The following is a 19,440-nucleotide window of genomic DNA, read 5'->3' as shown; positions in this document are numbered from 1 at the left end:
TATTTCAGCATTCAGTTTTGTTTGATCCAAATTGCATATCCAATCCTGAAACCACTAAAGGTTCAATTTTCTCTCAAATGAATGGAAATGGGAAGAAATTGTTCCTTATTTATCTGAATGTAAACTACTACTATATATAAATGTTATTTTAACTGCTGTGATTATAAGTGATCTCCCCAGTTTGAGACTTTTCACAATTTCCATCATTTCTAAAAACCTTTGAAGGTGGATTTTGGAAGAAAAAAAACAATCAGCTTTTCGACACCAACAGTCAAAACATAAAGCTGCATCTTGTTCTTTTTCAGAATCAGCTGACACCTGTCAAAGGTGTTATACAGGTACAAGAAGAATATTCTGAACCAGAAGAATATTCTGTACCAGAAGAATAAAACGTTTGCTTTGCAGAGCTTTATTAAAGGGTAAATACAGAGGTGCAAACAGCTTATTGAGCATCTGAGTCTGCCAAAAATAACCAGCACACTTAATGTGTTGTAAGTGACTTCTTTGTAGTTGACTTCTATTGTGATGGATAATGGTTATCATTAACTGTCCAGTACAGGTGGTTGTCTGTCATAAGCATGGGCAGTATAGATATTACAGACTGTACACCACAAGCTGAGGCACATCATTGTGGTATAAGAACCTGAAAGGGTTAATATTGGAAACACTGAGAGCAACCCCTCCCAGTGCAGTGATGATGTAACAGTCACATGGTAATGGGTTCGGAGTGTCTCCTGACAATGCAAAGCAATCACTGACGTCATTGGTGCATCTGAACATTTGTCAGCTTGCCGATATGGGTCCGCGCATGCGCGCTTCGACATCACACGTAATGATGTCAGAGGTAATGACATCCGAGTGTCACCTCACCCCTCAATGGCCACAATCTCCACCTCCATTCCTCCCAATGTCACCCCGCTCCCTCCCACGATCGCTGCCTCAATCGCCGCTTCTCTTTGCCACTCCCCACTTCTTGATGCTCCATCCCACTGCTCCCAACTACTCATCTCACTGCTTTGCCCGGCCCCCTCCGCTCGCACCCCGCTACCTCCACCCTTCTGATTCTCCAGGCAGCGAAGTAGGGAGCAAGCACCAAGAGGGAACGGCGAGCAGATGGGCGCAGGAGAGAATGGCGGGATGGAGCAGCGAGCAGTCAGGAGTGGTGGGATGAAGTAGCAAGAAGGTGGAAGCAGGATGGAGCAGCGAGAAGGCGGGTGCGGTGAAGGGAAGTTGCGATCACAGGAGTGAACGGGAAACTGAATGTGGTGACTAAAGCGGCAATCAAGGGAGTGAGCGGGGAAGAGAAGCAGTGATCGCGGGAGGGAGCAGGGAGGAGAAGCGGCGATTGCGGGAGGGAGCGGGGAGGAGAAGCGATGATCGTGGGAGGGAGCGGGGAGGAGAAGCAGCGATCCCGGGAGGGAGGGGGGAGGAGAAGCGGCGATCACGGGAGGGAGCAGGGAGGAGAAGCTGCGATCATGGGAGGGAGCGGGGAGGAGAAGCAGCTATCGCGGGAGGGAGCGGGGAGGAGAAGCAGCTATCGCGGGAGGGAGCGGGGAGGAGAAGCGGCGATCACGGGAGAGAGCGGGGAGGAGAAGCATCCAAGGATACGGAGGGAAGTGAGGGTGGAAATTGCAAAGGAACTAGCCATAATTTTTCAGTCTTCCTTAGGCTCAGGGGTGGTGCCTGAGGACTGGAGAATTGCAAATGTTACACCCTTGTTCTAAAAAGGGTCTAAAGATAAGCCCTGCAACTACAGGCCAATTAGTTTAACTTCGGTGGTGGGAAAGCTTCTAGAAAAGATAATTCGGGACAAAATCAATAGTCACATGGACAAATGCGAGTTAATTAAGGAAAGGCAGCATGGATTTCGTAAGGGAAAATCATGTTTAACTAACTTGCTGGAGTTTTTTGAGGAGGTAACAGAGAGGGTTGATGAGGGCAATGCAGTTGATGTGGTGCACATGGACTTTCAAAAGGCATTTGATATAGTGCCACATAACAGACTTGTGTGCAAACTTGTAGCTCATGGAATAAAAGGGGCCTAACCATCAGCCTCAAGAAAACGAACATCATGGGACAGGACGTCAGAAATTTTCCATCCATCAATATCGGCGACCATGCTCTGGAAGTGGTTCAAGGGTTCACCTACCTAGGCTCAACTATCACCAGTAACCTGTCGCTCGATGCAGAAATCAACAAATGCATGGGAAAGGCGTCCGCTGCTATGTCCAGACTGGCTAAGAGGGTGTGGGAAAATGGCGCACTGACACGGAACACAAAAGTCCGAGTGTTTCAAGCCTGTGTCCTCAGTACCCTGCTCTACGGCAGCAAGGCGTGGACAACGTACGTCAGCCAAGAGCGACGTCTCAACTCATTCCATCTTCACTGCCTCCAGAGAATCCTTGGCATCAGGTGGCAGGACCGTGTCTCCAATGTAGATGTCCTCGAGGCAGCCAACATCCCCAGCATATACACACTACTGACCCAGCAGCGCTTGAGATGGCTTGGCCATGTGAGCCACATGGAAGACGGCAGGATCCCCAAGAACGCATTGTACAGCGAGCTCGTCACTGGTATCAGACCCACCGGCCATCCATGTCTCCGCTTTAAAGACGTCTGCAAACGTGACATGAAGTCCTGTGACATTGATCACAAGTCATGGGAGTCAGTTGCCAGTGATCACCAGAGCTGGCGGACAGCCATAAAGGCAGGGCTAAAGAGTGGCGAGTCGAAGAGACTTAGCAGTTGGCAGGAAAAGACAGAAGTGCGAGGAGAGAGCCAACTGTGTAACAGCCCCGACAACCAATTTTATCTACAGCGCCTGTGGAAGAGTCTGTCACTCCGGAATTGGCCTTTATAGCCACTCCAGGCGCTGCTCCACAAACCACTGACCTCTAGGCGCTTACCCATTGTCTCTCAAGACAAGGAGGCCAAAGAAAGAAGATTAATGACCTAGACCTTGTTGTACAGGCCACAATTTCAAAGTTTGCAGATGATACGAAACTTGGAAGCATTGTGAACTGTGAGGAGGATAGTGCAGAACTTCAAAAGGCCATAAACAAGTTGGTGGAATGGGCAGACAGGTGGCACATGAAGTTCAATACAGAGAAATGTGATGTGATTCATTTTGGTAGGAAGAACATGGAGAGACAATTTAAAATAAAGGGTTCAATTCTAAAGGGGTTTCAGGAGCAGAGGGACCTGGGTGTATATGTGAATAGGTTATTGAAGGTGGCAGGATAAGTTGAGAGAGCAGTTAAAGCATACAGTATCTTGCGCTTTATTAATAGGGGCATAGAGTACAAGAGAAAGGAGGCTATGTTGAACTTGTATAAGACACTAGTTTAGCCTCAGTAGGAGTATTGCGTCCAGTTCTGGGTGCCGCACTTTAGGAAAGATGTGAGGGCATTGGAGAGAGTACAGAAAAGATTTACAAGAATGGTTCCAGGGATGAGGAACTTCAGTTATGAAAGTAGATTGGAAAAGTTAGGATTGTTTTCCTTGAAGAGAAGGATGAGAGGTGATTTGATGGAGGTATTCAAAATCATGAGGGTCTGGACAGAGTAGATAGAGAGACACTGTTCCCACTCGTGAAAGGATCGAGAACGAGAGGGCACCGATTTAAAGTATTTGGTCAGAGAAGCAAAAGTGTCATGAGGAAAGACTTTTTCACGCAGCGAGTGGTTAACGTCTGGAATGTGCTGCCAGAGAACGCGGTGGAGGCAGATTCAACTGAACCATTCAAAAAGACTGTTATATGAAAAGGAAGAATACGCAGGGATATGGGGAGAAGGCAGGGGAATGGAAATGAGGGAGTTGCTCTTTCAGAGAGCCAGTGTGGACATGATGGGCCGAATGGCCTCCTTCTGCACTGAAACAGTTCTGTGATTCTGTGATATAGTGCCTTCACACCATATGGGTTTTTGCTAATCATAATTATGGATAGATAATTTGGAACTAGGCTCATTTTTAGATTGGATGAAAGTTGTAAATAATTCATAGCAATAACTGTCAATATTTCATACAATAGCCATCAGAGTACATATCCGGGGAAGTCTCTGTAATGCCTTCTCATAAAACTAAAAATCATCCTTAGGACTTCAGGGCATAATTTGAGCCGGAGGATGTAGGTGAGCTTTAAAATTATTACTTTTCATTTGTGTTTACTACTGAGAAGGACGATGTAGGTGTAGAGATCAGGGAGGGGGATTGTGATATACTTCAACAAATTAGCATTGTAAGGGAGGAGGTATTAGCGGATTTAGCGGGCTTAAGAGTGGATAAATCCAAAGTCCCAGGTGAGATATATCTCAGGCTGCTATGTGAGGTAAGGGAGGAGATAACAGGGGCTCTGTCACAAATTTTCAAATCCTCTCTGGCCATAGGTGAGGTGCCAGAGGACTGGAGGACAACGAACGTGGTACCATTATTCAAGAAGGGTAGAAGGGATAAACCAGATAATTACAGGCCGGTGAGTCTAACATCAGTGGTTGGAAAACTATTGGAAAAAATTCAGAGGGGCAGGATTAATCTCCACTTGGACAGGCAGGGTTAATCAAGGATAGTCAGCATGGCTTTGTCAGGGGGAGATCATGTCTAACAAATTTGATTGAATTTTTTGAGGTGACTAGGTGTGTAGATGAGGGTAAAGCAGTCCACAAGGACTTCAGTAAGGCTTTTAATAAGGTCGCACATGGGAGGTTGGTCAAGAAGGTAAGAGCCCATGGGATCCGGGGCAATTTGGCATATTGGATCCAAAATTGGCTTAGTGGCAGGAGGCAAAGGGTGATGGTCGAGGGTTGTTTTTGCAATTGGGAGCCTGTGACCAGTGGTGTACTGCAGGAATCGATACTGGGATCCTTGCTGTTTGTAGTGTACATTAATGATTTAGACGTGAATACAGGAGGTATGATCAGTAAGTTCGCATGAAAATTGGTGGTGTCATAAATAGTGAGGAGGAAAGCCTTGGATTACAGGACGATATAGATGGGGTGGTAAGATGGGCAGAGCAGTGGCAAATGGAATTTAACCCTGAGAAGTGTGAGGTGATACATTTTGGGAAGACTAACAAGGAAAGGGAATATACAATGGATGGTAGGACCCTAGGAAGTACAGAGGGTCAGAGGGACCTTGGTGTACTTGTCCATAGATCACTGAAGGCAGCAGCAGCACATGTAGATAAAGTGGTTAGGAAGGCATATGGGATACTTGCCTTTATTAGTCGAGGCATAGAATATGAGCAGGGAGGTTATGATGGAGCTGTATAAAATGCTAGTTAGGTCGCAGCTGGAGTACTGTGTACAGTTCTGGTCGCCACCCGATAGGAAAGATGTGATTGCATTGGAGAGGGTGCAGAGGAGATTCACCAGGATGTTGCCTGGGCTGGAGCATTTCAGCTATGAAGAGAGACCGGATAGGTTCGGGTTGTTTTCCTTCGAGCAGAGAAGGCTGAAGGGGGACCTGATTGAGGGATACAAAATTATGAGGGGCATAGATAGGTTAGATAGGAAGAAACTTTTTCCCTTAGCGGAGGTGTCAATAACCTGGGGGCATAGATTTAAGGTAAGGGGCAGGAGGTTTAGAGGGGATTTGAGGAAACATTTTTTCACCCAGAGGGTGGTTGGAATCTGGAACCCACTGCCTGAAGGGGTGGTAGAGGCAGGAACCCTCACAACATTTAAGAAGCATTTAGATGACCACTTGAAATGCCATAGCATACAAGGCTACGGGCCAAGTGCTGGAAAATGGGATTAGAATAGATAGGTGGCTTGATGGCTGGCATGGACACAATGGGCCGAAGGGCCTGTTTCTGTGCTGTATAACTATGACTCTATGACTCTATTTTCATCATCTCAACAAACATTATATTTTGCCATGTTTATTGGCACATTTCATAGTTGTATGACCCATTTTCCACATAAAATATTTGGAAAAATAAGCTACTTTAAAATGTTTGGTTTTTAAAGCAAACTCTATTCATGCAAGTTAAATATAGGCACTGAAACAATACATGGTTAAAATGCTAATGAGTTTCCCATATAGGTTGTAATAATGAGCTTGTTGCGGTAACCAAGGAACACCTGAGACCTAGTTTGGGAAGTCTCTGGTTCCTTTCTGCCTGTGAACAGAGGGATATTAAAACAAAAAGCAAAAGCAGATAATGACAGTCAGGTCTACATCCAGGAAGCTCCAAGAGAAAGCTTTGGCCAGGCTCAAAAGTCATATGCAGGTGGAATTATTTTATTTGTCAAGTAAGACAATTCATTGACTGTGCACCGTATTCATTATTTTGTGTTACAAAATGAAGACAAGTTGTACTGATTAAAATGAGTGAATCTGATCTTTGCTCTGTCTATTCACATGCTGTGAAATAATGCAGCTTAACAACTTGTGTTGTTTTACCAAGTATTTTCTCGGTCTGCGTTCAAGAGGATTAAATCACATAAGTGAAAGGCACAAATATCTAGTTCAAATCATAAAGGAACAGTATTGCTACACCCTGCGTTACACTGTCATACAGTTAGATATTGAACAGTACAGGCACACCATTAAACATAAGATGCTCGGGCTGCTTACAGGATGACTAATACTACAGTATGACAGAACATGCAAGGCAAGGTGTAAAATTGCAACACTTATATTTACAAATTCTCAACTTCCTTCACAATTTGATGCCTGCAGACCTGAGAGATGGCAGGGGTGGAGAAAACCTTTGCTATTATTCACCCATAAAACAGGTCTGTGGAAGAAAAAGATAACTTCTGATTGTACCACTGAAGGCACAGTAGCTTATTCTAAGCTCTTACCTGAGATTGCATGTTCAGAAATTGCTTCAACAAAAACAGAGCTATGTCCTGGATACTGACTTCTTATCCACTCACACACTTCATCCTCTGTCCACAAGGAAACTGGTTTATTTGGCAATGGGGCATTTTGCACTACTTGAATCTTGCATTCTTCCAGTTCAAGTTGATACCCAGAGAAACTGAGGGGTAAAGTCTATCAGATCAAAACAAAAATTAAAAAATGCCTACTGCATCCCCCAGTAATTATAATTAACTACTGTTGCAATCAAGTATCTACTTTGGCTGGCTTTAAACAACAATTTCTGAAAATGTGTAATGTAATTATGTTGGCTGTTGCGTTCAAATATTTACAATGATGTAACCTCTCCCCAACATAATCATAAAAATATGCAGTCAAACAAATGACAAGATTTTTTAAAATATATATACCACACAATTTAACAAGATCTAGTTTTACTGCACAGAAACAAAGATTTTGTCATAGAATCATAGAACGGTTACAGCACAGAAGACCATTCGGCTCGCCATATCTGTGCTGACTCTCCGCAAGAGCAACTCACCTAGTTCAACACCCCTGCCTTTTCCCCATAGCCCTGCAAATTCTCTCTCTTTGGATAATTATCCAGTTGTCTTTTGAAGACCTTGATTGAATCTGCTTCCACCACACTTTCAGGCAGCGCATTCCAGATCCTAACTACTCGCTGTGTAAAAATGTTTTTTCTCATGTCGCTGTTGCTTCTTTTGCCAATCACCTTAAATCAGTGTCCTCTGGTTCTGGATTCTTCAGCCAATGGGAACAGTTTCTCCCTATCTACTCTGTCCAGATCTCTTGTGATTTTGAACACCTCTATCAAATCTCTTCTTAATCTTCTCCATAAAGAACAGAAACAGCTTCTCCAACCTATCCATGTAACTAAAGTTCCTAATCCCTGGATCCATCCTCAAGAATCTTTTCTGCACCCTCTCTAATGCCTTAACATCCTTCTGAAAGTGTTGTGCTTAATATCCAAAGAAATACCAAATTAAGTCAGAAGGATCAATCATTATGTTAATTAACACCAGCTCAGTAGATCTTAATGTTGATTATACTATTCAGGAAATTTTAAAAAAATATCAAGAATTCATATTGCTCAAATATTTGATACAGTAAAACATCAACCTAATGAACACTGTATTACAAACTACATTACAAATGTTGCCATTTTTCAATTCATGTCACAAACGATGATGGTAATTTTAAAAATAACCCTCTGAAATAAGAAACTATTTATTATTATGAAGGTGCTTCTCTATTTTTGTTAAGTTTTTTTTTGAGGACTCATTTAAATTGTGGAGATGGTTCATTGGAAGGCTAAAGATTTTATAAATGCTGGACTTTGTTTTGTTGTTGACAGTTCACTGAAAGCAACCTTTGCTAGAAATCATGTGCTTTAAGCTCAATAAACAACAGAAACCTTGGTGATCTGGAGAAGATGTTTACAGAGAAGCCACATGTCGAGATTTAAGGAGGTCAGGAGGTTGACTTTCTGTTTGGGGTTTGGATATTGTTTTCAGTTCAGTTGGGGCTTGAACTGTTTTGAAGACAGTTGGTGTTTTACCTGCCAAGGGAAAAGAAACCCCAGCTCATTTTGTCTGCACCTCTCTAAGAGACCCTGAGAAGGCCAGTGTGTCAGCTCCTCTTTCCTCCTGTCTTTAGGAACACCCTGCAATTCAAGTGTATGTTGGCTGAAACTCCTGATGCCACATGTCCTGGAAAGCCTACAAAACAATTTCTCGACATCTCCGGAACAAATTGCTTCTGAAAAGATCCCAATGACCTATCTCTGTATACCAGGACGTGAGACCAAAAGGGACAACTGACTTCCTTCCGTATCATTTGTTTTGCTTCAAGAATTAGCAAGTATTTGGCCAAAGTATTCTTTTTTGTAACAGACCTCTGCAGAGAGAAATATGTGAGTTAATGCTTTGCTTTGTTACTAGAGAAGTCTTGTTTTCTAATAAATTGATAATTTTGTTGTTTATTAAAGAAACCTGGTTGGTGTATTTTATTCAGCGATAAAGAGTATATGATTGACCACATCGGTACTTAGGTAAACATTTAACTATATGTTGTGACCTGTGGAGAAGTAGAACTAGAAAAAACAGTGCACTCCTTCCACCCGGTTGTAACATTGTTCATTCCCAGTATCAAATTAAAAAGTGACTATACTAAGAATATGATGGTGATCAATGCCAGAGTAAGAGGACAACATTAATTCCCCCATCTCATTATCTGACTGGGTCCATGAGAGTCATTCCATTAGTTCATACAAGGTGAAATGTTTTTGTCATAGTATAAGAGGTGACAGAACCAAGGTGCATCAAGGTACACTGCAATAAGGGAACAATACCTCACCAATGTGAACCTGGGAAAACAAATTTAGGGTTTCATTTCAAAATCATCACTCAGGTCAAATAAAGCAATTTGGAAATTAGCTTTCCTAGTTTACATTTTGTGATAGAGACATGTAACTTAAAAGCAACTTAGAAAGTTTTGGTTTCAATTCAGGACAGTGAGGCAGCTTCAAATACTGTCCCATAGATGGCAGAATACAAGCAACAGCCAACAGTTCCTTAAAGGGTGAGCTTCCAATCTCTATTGTAGGTGGTGCTCAGTAAAGGCAAAACATTTCCTCAAAAAGAGGAGGAACAGTCACCCTGAGCTGCCTTCACACGTGTATTAGCTGTTTATAGATTGCCACTGGCAGAGGCCACAGATGAGTCTAACTTGGGAAGGTATATAAAGCCAAGCTGACTTCAGGAAGTGCAAAAAAGAGTGGAAGGGAAAAATACCATGAACTACTCCTTCTTGGGAAAAATACTGTGAACTTCTCTTTATAGGGCAGGGTCAATCCTTTTAAGTTAATAAAGTCATACTTTGGCATTCTTTTACAGGATGTTTACAGATTGTTATGAGAGTCTCCATTTTTGTGTTAAAACTTGGGCTTTTTTTTTAAACTAAAAAAGATTTCATGGACATTGAATCATCTGGAGATTGCTGAACTTCATTTTTTTTTAAAAAAGGAAGGTGAACAAAAGGGTTGACCAGTAAACAAGTACTGGAAAACATGTGATTTCAAGTAAACACTGCAGGGGATCTAATCTGAAGGGACAGGTGTTTACAAGGAAATGACAGACCATGATATATGGCTGTCACAGGATTGTTGCTGAACTGTTTTTGGTTTCACTTTGAACTGTTAAAAGCCAGCTTCTTTTTTGGACTAGGGGAGTTATTGGAGATCAGAAGAACTGTTGCCTCTCTTTGAAGAATCCCTGCTCTTGAAAAGCCACAGCATGTACGAAGTTGTACTCTTGTCTCCTGTACTTGAAGACATCCTGAATGTTTGCAGAAACCTTGCATCTTTAAAAAAGGACTTTGCATTGAACATGTTAGAACTGAACCCTTTGTTGCTGCACACCTGCAGTTGAATTTCTTTGAATGCCTACCCAAGCAGATTGTTCATCAACATCGCCTAGAAAGATTCCTAGTGGCAGCCACCTATTCAACTTTGGGACACCTCACCAAAGCAAAAGACTGCCATATCCGCTTCTCAGTCTTAGCTACTTTTTTATTCCTCTATTTCTTTGTAACAGCTGTAAACAAAAATCCCTTTTTTCCGAGTTAACCTATTTTTGGATCTATGTGCATGAGGGCTAGGATAAAAATACGGGGCTTTAATATCTCAATTTGTGTTTTTTATTTACTTCATTATTGGTTAAGACTTGGTTTATAATAAATGTATATTTTTATTGTTTATTAAAGAAACCTGGTTGGTGTGCTTTATTCTGGGGACAAATAGAGCATATAATTGACTGTTTTGGTAAATTAGAACATTTATTCGTATGTTGTGATCTGTGGAGAAGTGGGATTGAACTAACAGTTCACTCCTCCCGCCTTGGTCATAACAAGATACTCAGCCTAATGCACTAATAGTTCCAGGAGTCCCATATTTAAAAGCAACCTAATGAAGATGATGGCAAAAGTCAGAAATTTGTTCGGAAATTTTAATGATCAATGTGTTGAAGTGAATTAATTCCCATGAATACATAAATGAGACACCAATCAGTATCCATTGTCAAAGTTAGCCCGCTACCTAAAAAGAACATCTATATGTGAACTTAATTTAAAGCCAAATTGCAGATTTCAACTTTTTATTTGTCTCCTCTTTTACAAAAAGTCAGTTTGTTCGATGACTTTATCTATTCCAGTATTTAACAAACTACGAAGAGATCACGAAGAGGAGTTCGGGTTGAATGGAGCTATAGTTCTCTATTCCGATGGCGATGTGCTTCGTCACTGCTCAGAAGCACTCCACGTGGTCTAGCTGAGATTAGAAACAATATTCCAGGAGAGTACATAAAATCCTAACCGGTGGCTACTGACCTGTAATTGGTGGTCAAGGTGTTTTGTTTGGCGGGATATGAAATGTAGCTCTGGGGTATGTTCACAGTCCATTCCTGAATGGCGAATAATGTAGTTCTTAAAAAGGTCCCAAGTTGTGATATATTCAGTGATAGTAGTAATCAATAACGGGCTGTATAACCTATTTGCAAAACAAACAGCATTTAGACCATTCAATTTCTATTTCAGTTTTCAAATTAGTAATTTGAAAATCCTAAGCTAGTGGACAAGATGATCCATGATATTGTATTTTCAAATCAAGTTCTAAGACATTTTCAGGCCAGTTATACTGTATTGTTTCTGGGGTGGGCACACATAATTTTGTTGGTGCAAAATCATGAAGCTTAGGAACAGAATGATTTTTGTTCTTAAGTCTGCTTTTGCACACAATACACATGTTCATGTTTTAACAGTAAATGACAAAATACTAACTTGATGCTAAATGATTGTCATATTTCAACACTTTATGGTGTACATTTTAAAATATGAAGATAGTAATAAAGGTACAGCATCACTCGTGGAAAAATGCACTGCAGTTTATAGTGATTTATTGGCCTGGATTTTGCTGTCAGTGGCAAAGTAAGGGCAGTCACTGTTGACCTTAAAGAAAGCCTCACAGAGATCTAGTGAGCTCTGTGATGAGAAGTTTACCTGTCTCAATGCGGAATTGATTGTGGCTTTCTTTAATGGGGTTTCCAAGGGTGAAGCTACAGTGATGCGATCAAGCTGTCCAAGCAGCCAATCACAAAGAATTCTCAGACAGCCAACCAGGAAATGAAAAACGTTAAAATCAAATATCACTTGTTAAAAATTTTACATAGAGTACAATGAAGATTGGGCCATACACATGGGGTGAAGGTAGAAGATGAAATGTCATGAAAAAAAATTCAAAATTATTTTAAAAAATGTAATTGAAAAATCTTGTAATTAATCCTAATGGAGACATTTAATAATACGCCAGAAAAAAAAATATTTTTTCAGGGCCAGGCCAGATCGATTATTCAGCAACTGTTATTCCTCAGATTGCCATTAAAACGCCAGTTACTCCTGATTGAACAAGATGTAACTTTTTAAATAGAGTTTCGAACAGCGATGCAAGAGTGGAAAAGGGGCAGTTCTCGCCAGATCAACTGATTTAATCGATTGCTGGTTCACAAGTGGGCACAAGGGTGCGGTGTGTGGAATGTGTCCACAGCGCAGCCTGTGGAACAGCAGTGAGTGACAGTCTGCAATTTCAGATTCTGTGTTCATCTGCCCGCCTACTAAATCCAGAAGTTATGGTCAGCTTCAGAGGTGTAATGATGGCAAACATTGACTGTTCCAACATTCACTGTCAAAACCCCCTGCAAAATCCAGGCCATTATGTTTTATTAATTTAAGTGCTATGGATTAATAATCCAACGTCATCTAATCAATTTATTGCACAATGTGAGCAATAATTCATTGATCCACTCCACAGTAGCATTCCATTTCTGCATACAGAGTTCAGTCGTGCAGGGATCAGGGTTTACTGCTTAGTCACAAATTCCTTATTGCAAATCTATTGGGGCACACACGTGAGCTGCAGTGAATTTCAATCCTACATGCTCTGTCCTGGAAACGACTGCTGACACTTTTCCTAAAAGCTTTACTTATAAACAATTAATTCCTCTCCCTTCACAATATATTGTGAATCCACCCTATTCTTCTTACAGGAAGATTATTAATCAGTAACACCTCATCAGACTACCAAGTTACCTTCATTTCTTATCCTTCACTAACAGCAGCAGCCTTGGCAATACCATCTACATTCCAAGGACAAATAAAAAGTCTCATGATGAAAATATCCTGCTTTGTACTTCCACAGTTATTCTTTCCAACATGACTTCCACCGATATCACATCTTTATTATGCAAAAATAAGTTAAATATGCCTGATTCAATCACCTCTCTCCTATCATACAGGTATCCATTCTTATCACAGCATCTTTTAGCTGACACTCCCTACATTTACCTGAACTTATTTGCCCCATTACCTTTTTGAGTAAACCTTTAATACACATGGCTAATCTTTTGCTCCCCTTAAATATCAGTATATCATTTCTTCGTCTCCTCATTCACAAGTTATGTGACACAAAAAAAATTGATCCACAACTCCTCAGCCTGAATTTTATTCGGGTGCTGCACTCTGCGGTGGCGCACTTTGAACTCGGCAGGGTGCTCGCATTCAGCGGCGCCACTGAGCCCCCCCCGCCCGATATTACGTGCAGGGACTCATTAGCATCACTGTGATGCATCGCACCCCCCCCAACCCCCCATATTACGTGGGGAGAAGCGGGACATCCGGTGCAGTGAGGAACCTTTTGACAGCAATTAAACGATCTTTGTAAGAAAACAGGAAAATATGTTTATATTCTAGCTGCATTGCCAACTAGAACTATTACACCAATAACTATAATCAGTTGCTGCAGAAGCAAAGTATTTGTGAACATGTGTCAATGTGTAATAGTTGAAAATCCGTGATAATAGCACAGATTTCCTCACTAGTCCTGCATTGGTTTTCAAACATGTGCATGACAGACCTTGCAGCCAGAAGTTAGAGCAGTTACATGGTGGGGTCATCTTTGCATATAAAGGACCACACCTTAAGACAATAATAACAGAGGGGTACTCTAGGGTGGCCCCACAGTTCAGCGAAGCCTCCCTGGTCACTCTCCTCCAGGCTGTGTGGGCAAGGCGGGAGGCTCTTCTACCTGAACAAGGCAGCCTGGCTGGAGATGGCAGAGGAGGTGAGTAGCCGTGGGGCCATCCGGTATCAAAGGGTCCAATGCCGGAAGGGGATGAACGATCACTCTCCCAGCCAGCCAGGGCCCTCGAGGCCTCATGTGCACAGGGTGCCAAAGCCATCCACAGCCAAAGGGCCAACATATCAGCAGCCTTCCTACAGTCAGGCTGCTAGCACAGAAGTGGCACCACGTAGGAGCATCCACAGGCATTTCCAAAAAGCATCATGATACAAATGGGTAATAAAAGCAAAATACTGCGGATGCTGGAAATCTGAAACAAAAACAAGAAATGCTGGAATCACTCAGCAGGTCTGGCAGCATCTGTGGAAAGAGAAGCAGAGTTAACGTTTCGGGTCAGTGACCCTTCTTCGGAACTGGCAAATATTAGAAATGTCAAAGGTTATAAGCAAGTAAAGCAGGGGTGGGGCAAGAGATAACAAAGGAGAAGGTGTAGATTGGACAAGGTCACAGAATAGCTGACCAAAAGGTCATGGAGCAAAGGCAAACAATATGTTAATGGTGTGTTGAAAGACAATTGCTGTGTGGAGTGCAGAGTCCAGTGTGGTTCCTATGGCGTGGAGAACCTTTGATCAATGGGGCACTGCCATGTATCCCTAGTTCGCTGCTCACCCTGCATGCGGTACCTGGATGCTCTCTGTCCTCCCATGTGCCTTTCCTGCTGTAAGTCCTCAGCGTCCTCATTGTCCGAGGATGAGTCCAGCTCAAGTCTCTCCTCATCCAGCAAGGCCTCCCACCCTATTGAGTGTGTAGTTGTGCAGAGCACAGCAGATAGCAATGATGTGAGCTACCCTTTCCAGCTCGTACTGCAGGACACTATCCAGGCAGCGTAATCGCATTTTCAACATGCCAATCGCCTGCTCAATGGTGGCTCTTGTAGCTCTGCAGCTGGCATTGTATCTCTCTTCTGCAGCAGTGCTGGGGTGTCTCACTGGTGTTAGGAGCCATGTCTGCAAGGGGTTGCCCTTGTCGCCAAGAAGCCACCCCTCCATCTGTGCCATTTCAGTGAACAGCAACAGCAGTTGGAACTGGCACAGGATGAAGGCATCATGGCAGCTGCCTAGAAAGCGGCACAGATTTGCATGAATTGTTTCCGGTGATCACATACGAGCTGCACATTGAGTTTACGTATTCAGCTGCTCGCCTGACGGGAGCCTTGATGGCCACGTGGGTGCAATCTAGGATCCCTTGCACCTGTGGGAATCCCTCGATGGAGCCGAAACCAGTGGCCCTCTGGGCTTGGCTTTCAGGGTCCGTTGTGAAGCGGATATAGTCACCAGCTCTCCGGAACAGGGCATCAGGGACCTCCCTGATGCAGCAGTGCACTGCTGACTGTGTGACCCCACAAAGGTCTCCGGTAGGCCCCTGAAATGATGCAGAGGAGTAAAAAGTGAGAGCCGCTGTCACTTTGAGGGCCATAGGCATAGGATGTCCCCGAAGCCCCTGGGCTGCAGGTGATCATTCAGCAGGGCAGAGATGTATCACTGCCTGCCTCGACATCTGCAGTCGACTGACACTGGCATTCTGACATTTGCAGGTAAGTCATGTGGGAATCGCAGTGGCTCACTACACATCTGCAGAGTGAGACTCCTGAATATTTCTCCCCTTCTCCCTTCCAGTATGCAGAGTGAAACCCCTGAATATCCCCCCTCCCTCCCAGTAGGCAGAGTGAGACCCCTAAATATCTGAACTTATCTTCGCTAGCGAAAACTTCTGCCTCTGATGACCCGCCGGCTTTTCAGTTCAGGAATGGGACGGCACGTGACAGCTGCCCGTTCAACGTAAAATCCAGGAGTGTGCATCGAGAAGCAGCGGGCTGCATAATCTGCAGAGGTACGTACCATTTTGAATATGGTAATAGGGGTGCCGCTGCTGAGCGGCGGGTGGTGGGGGGGGGACAACACCAAAGTCTTCCGCTGCCGGTAATATGTGGGGAGGCGGTGGCATAGTGGTAATGTCACTGGACTAGTAATCAAGACACCTAAGCTAATGCTCTGGGGACATGGGTTCAAATCCCACCACAGCAGATGGTGAAATTTGAATTCAATTAATAAATCTGGAATTAAAAGTCTAATGGTGACCCTGAAACCATTGTCAATTGTTGTAAAAACTCATCTGATTCACTAATGTCCTTAGGGAAGAAAATCTGCCATCCTTACCTGGTATATGATCCCAGACCCACAGCAAATGTGGATGACTCTTAACTGCCCTCCAAAATGGCCTAGCAAGCCCCTCAATTCAAGGGTAAATAGGGATGGGCAACAAATGCTGGCAATGCCTGCATTCCATGAAAGAATTTTTAAAAATTGTCCTTTTAGCTTCTTACTGTAACTTAGTAAAGGTCTATTTAAATTCAGTGAAACCAGATATTGTTGGGTGTGCCTTCTGGACATCAACTGTTGGGCATTCTCAGCTATTGAAGACTGGCCGGGCGTGATGTGTCAGCAGGACACATTTTGAGATGAATTTTCATTTTTGGTTCCAATCCACTGGTCTGCCACCACGAGGCCACCTCCATTCATTTTTTGGGATTCAGCCTTAGCAGGAAACCTGAGTGCTGACTGGATCATTGTAGTTGGCGTCTGCACACTGGTCTTAATAAGCCCATTAAGGGGCTTAATTGGTTACCAGCCATTTGAGGACAGGTAGCAGTTCCCCCCACCCCCCCTCCACCTCAACCAGGCTCTTCAAAAATGACCCCAAGGTGGGACCATGCCAGCAAACCGGTTGGTGGCAGGAAAAAGTGGGCCCATCCGCCCTTGGTCCCACTTATGCAGCCATTTGAAAATACAGCCCTCAATGTCTATTCTCCTTCTAGTCTTGGAACAGTGATACAGTATTGAAGAGTTAACAATTCCTTAGGCACGGAGTGTCTTCAGTGGTTCTGCATTGTCTAATTTCCACTGGGCAAGGAGAGTATAAAGGTTTCTTATATTATTCTGCCTAGAAAAGTGTTGTCCAATAGAAATGGCTGACAAGCCACACTGTTTTAGCTGCACATACTAATTTAGTGTTACATATATACAAATAGTGTATACACGATACAGGTAAATCAGTGTGAAACTTTTTGCAGTCTTGCTCTTTTGGTCAAGTTTGGAATTCTGGCATGAACTTATGAAACACAGCATTCTTTGAGCTTTTTGTCCCAGCAGTTGACAACAATACTTCGGCTTCATCAGAGTGATTGCTGATATTGTTGACTCGTCCAATGAAACACACCAGACCCACCCTCCTTTCCATCCAGAATGGTTGGATGCTACTTGCCCAATACTTGGAAATGCCCTGTTGCAGCTGTTCATTATTGACTGGGCCTGAATTCTTCTGCTGGCTTGGAACAGTTATTATGATTTGTTGAACTCACCATGATGACATCTCCCCTGTACACACAATGTTGCTATTGTTTCGATGGTACTGAAGTGCTTGTACCCATGTTATACATTATTTTAACAAGCGACCACTAAGGAGCAATGAAGGAAGTAAACTCTACACACACAATCAAACACACTCAGATATTCTGCTATTTGTCTATTTTAACAACAAACACACATAGTGTAACTATGAGTATTGTGATCATATGCCCAACAATGGTTTATTTAACAAACAAAAGTACAATTAGCCACATTTGAATTTCCAAACGGCAACATGGAAAATGTTTAAATGTATTGGACAACACTGACCTCTAAAGACATTCACAGGGGCACAGGAAAAAAATGGCTACCAAGCCAAAGACTGAGAAATCAGTGTTGGTCTTGACTCAGTGGCAGCATTCACCCGAGTCAAAAGGTTGTGGGTACAAGTTCCACAGCAAAAGTGAGCACATGATCTAGGCTGAGAGGAAAGCTGTATTGTCAGAGATGCTACCTTTCGAATGAGACAATAAGCAGAAGCCCTGTCTGCTCTCTCGGGTGGTTGTAAAAGATCCCATGACACTCCACAAAGAGGTACAAGGGTGTTTTCTCAGTGGCCTGTCTAACACCATTCAGGGTTTTCACGACAATTCAAACTGTTATTCTGGGTGCAGATTCACTCAAATTTAGGCAGTTGATAATCTCACCCTACAGCACAAGTGTAACCGTTGAACTACTTGGAATATTTTTAATGTTTGCAGATAAATTGTTGTCCCATTCACACCTTTACAAAAGCTCTATTCCGGTGGTGACACGGGGCGAACAGCACAACGTGCCAGGGTCCCCAAAAGGCACCAGTGTACAGGCATCATTATTCACTAGCTGAGCCTCGCCCTATTCATTCTTGAAACGGCCCTGTGGCCGTTTGACGACTCGGAGCCTTGGAAGGTAACCTGGGTGAAGTCCACCGGACACTAAAGGAAGCGCTAGTACTTCCGCAACCCCGCCCCCCGAGTCTGAATCGCTCAAATACTATTTACTGTTCTCTGTAGTTTGAAGTTTAAACAAGAGAATAACAATAAGACAAAAGCTAAATAGGTAAAACCGGAGCTAGAGCCGCGCACACCTAGCTCTTTACCGGAGCTGGCGCCGCGCACACCTGGCGCTATACCGGAGCTGGCGCCGCGCACACCTGGCGCTATACCGGAGCTGGCGCCGCGCACACCTGGCGCTATACCGGAGCTGGCGCCGCGCACACCTGGCGCTATACCGGAGCTGGCGCCGCGCACACCTGGCGCTATACCGGAGCTGGCGCCGCGCACACCTGGCGCTATACCGGAGCTGGCGCCGCGCACACCTGGCGCTATACCGGAGCTGGCGCCGCGCACACCTGGCGCTATACCGGAGCTGGCGCCGCGCACACCTGGCGCTATACCGGAGCTGGCTCCGCGCACACCTGGCGCTATACCGGAGCTGGCGCCGCGCACACCTGGCGCTATACCGGAGCTGGCGCCGCGCACACCTGGCGCTATACCGGAGCTGGCGCCGCTGCCAGGGACTCAGAACGCGCTCACCTGAACCCGGCTCTGTCACTCATGCCAGTTGTGCGCGCGCAACCAGAGACTATGCAGCCTGTCTCTCTCTCAGGTCGCCACCCAATGGTTTTGGCTTAAAATGCGACATACTTGGACGCTTGCCATTTCAAGAGAAGCAGTTCCATAATTCTTCAATGAGTTACTTTGTATGTTACTCCTGATGACTGTGAAGTTGAGGTTGGGTAGCGAACTTTGCTTTGACCTATTCCTGGAGATTTGATCATTTGATCAATAAAATATTTGACTTTTTGTTGCACAGTGAAATGATTAACATAATTTATAAATCAAAGAACAGAAAAGAATAGAAAGATTTAACGATCAGTGTTGTTTAAATAAAAGCTATTTCTATGATCTGTCTACAGTATTGACCGCAATCTTCAAACATCGAGAAAATACCACTGATTTAAAGTAAGTAATTTCCAATTAAATGTTACATACAATTTTATTAGATTTTACAATACGCAGTAAA

General features: G+C 43.6%; 1 protein-coding gene across 1 annotated transcript in view; it reads right to left on the bottom strand.

The window, feature by feature from the left end:
• LOC137352430 (sterile alpha motif domain-containing protein 12-like) overlaps window positions 1-19,021 on the bottom strand; it is a 68,773-nt gene extending 49,752 nt beyond the window's left edge. Inside the window, exons 1-3 of the mRNA XM_068017848.1 lie at window positions 18,951-19,021; window positions 11,230-11,389; window positions 6,807-6,999 (exon numbers count right to left, since the gene is read on the bottom strand). Of these exons, the coding sequence (XP_067873949.1) occupies window positions 6,807-6,999; window positions 11,230-11,389; window positions 18,951-18,973 (376 nt within the window). The 5' untranslated portion in view covers window positions 18,974-19,021. The remainder of the gene's footprint in view (window positions 1-6,806; window positions 7,000-11,229; window positions 11,390-18,950) is intronic.
• Between the last annotated feature and the right edge of the window lie 419 nt (window positions 19,022-19,440).

This window comes from Heterodontus francisci, chromosome 3 (genome assembly GCF_036365525.1).
Source record: "Heterodontus francisci isolate sHetFra1 chromosome 3, sHetFra1.hap1, whole genome shotgun sequence".
Lineage (NCBI taxonomy): Eukaryota > Metazoa > Chordata > Chondrichthyes > Heterodontiformes > Heterodontidae > Heterodontus > Heterodontus francisci.
Note: the sequence above shows the minus strand (reverse complement) of the source record. Positions and strands in the feature narration are given on the sequence as shown.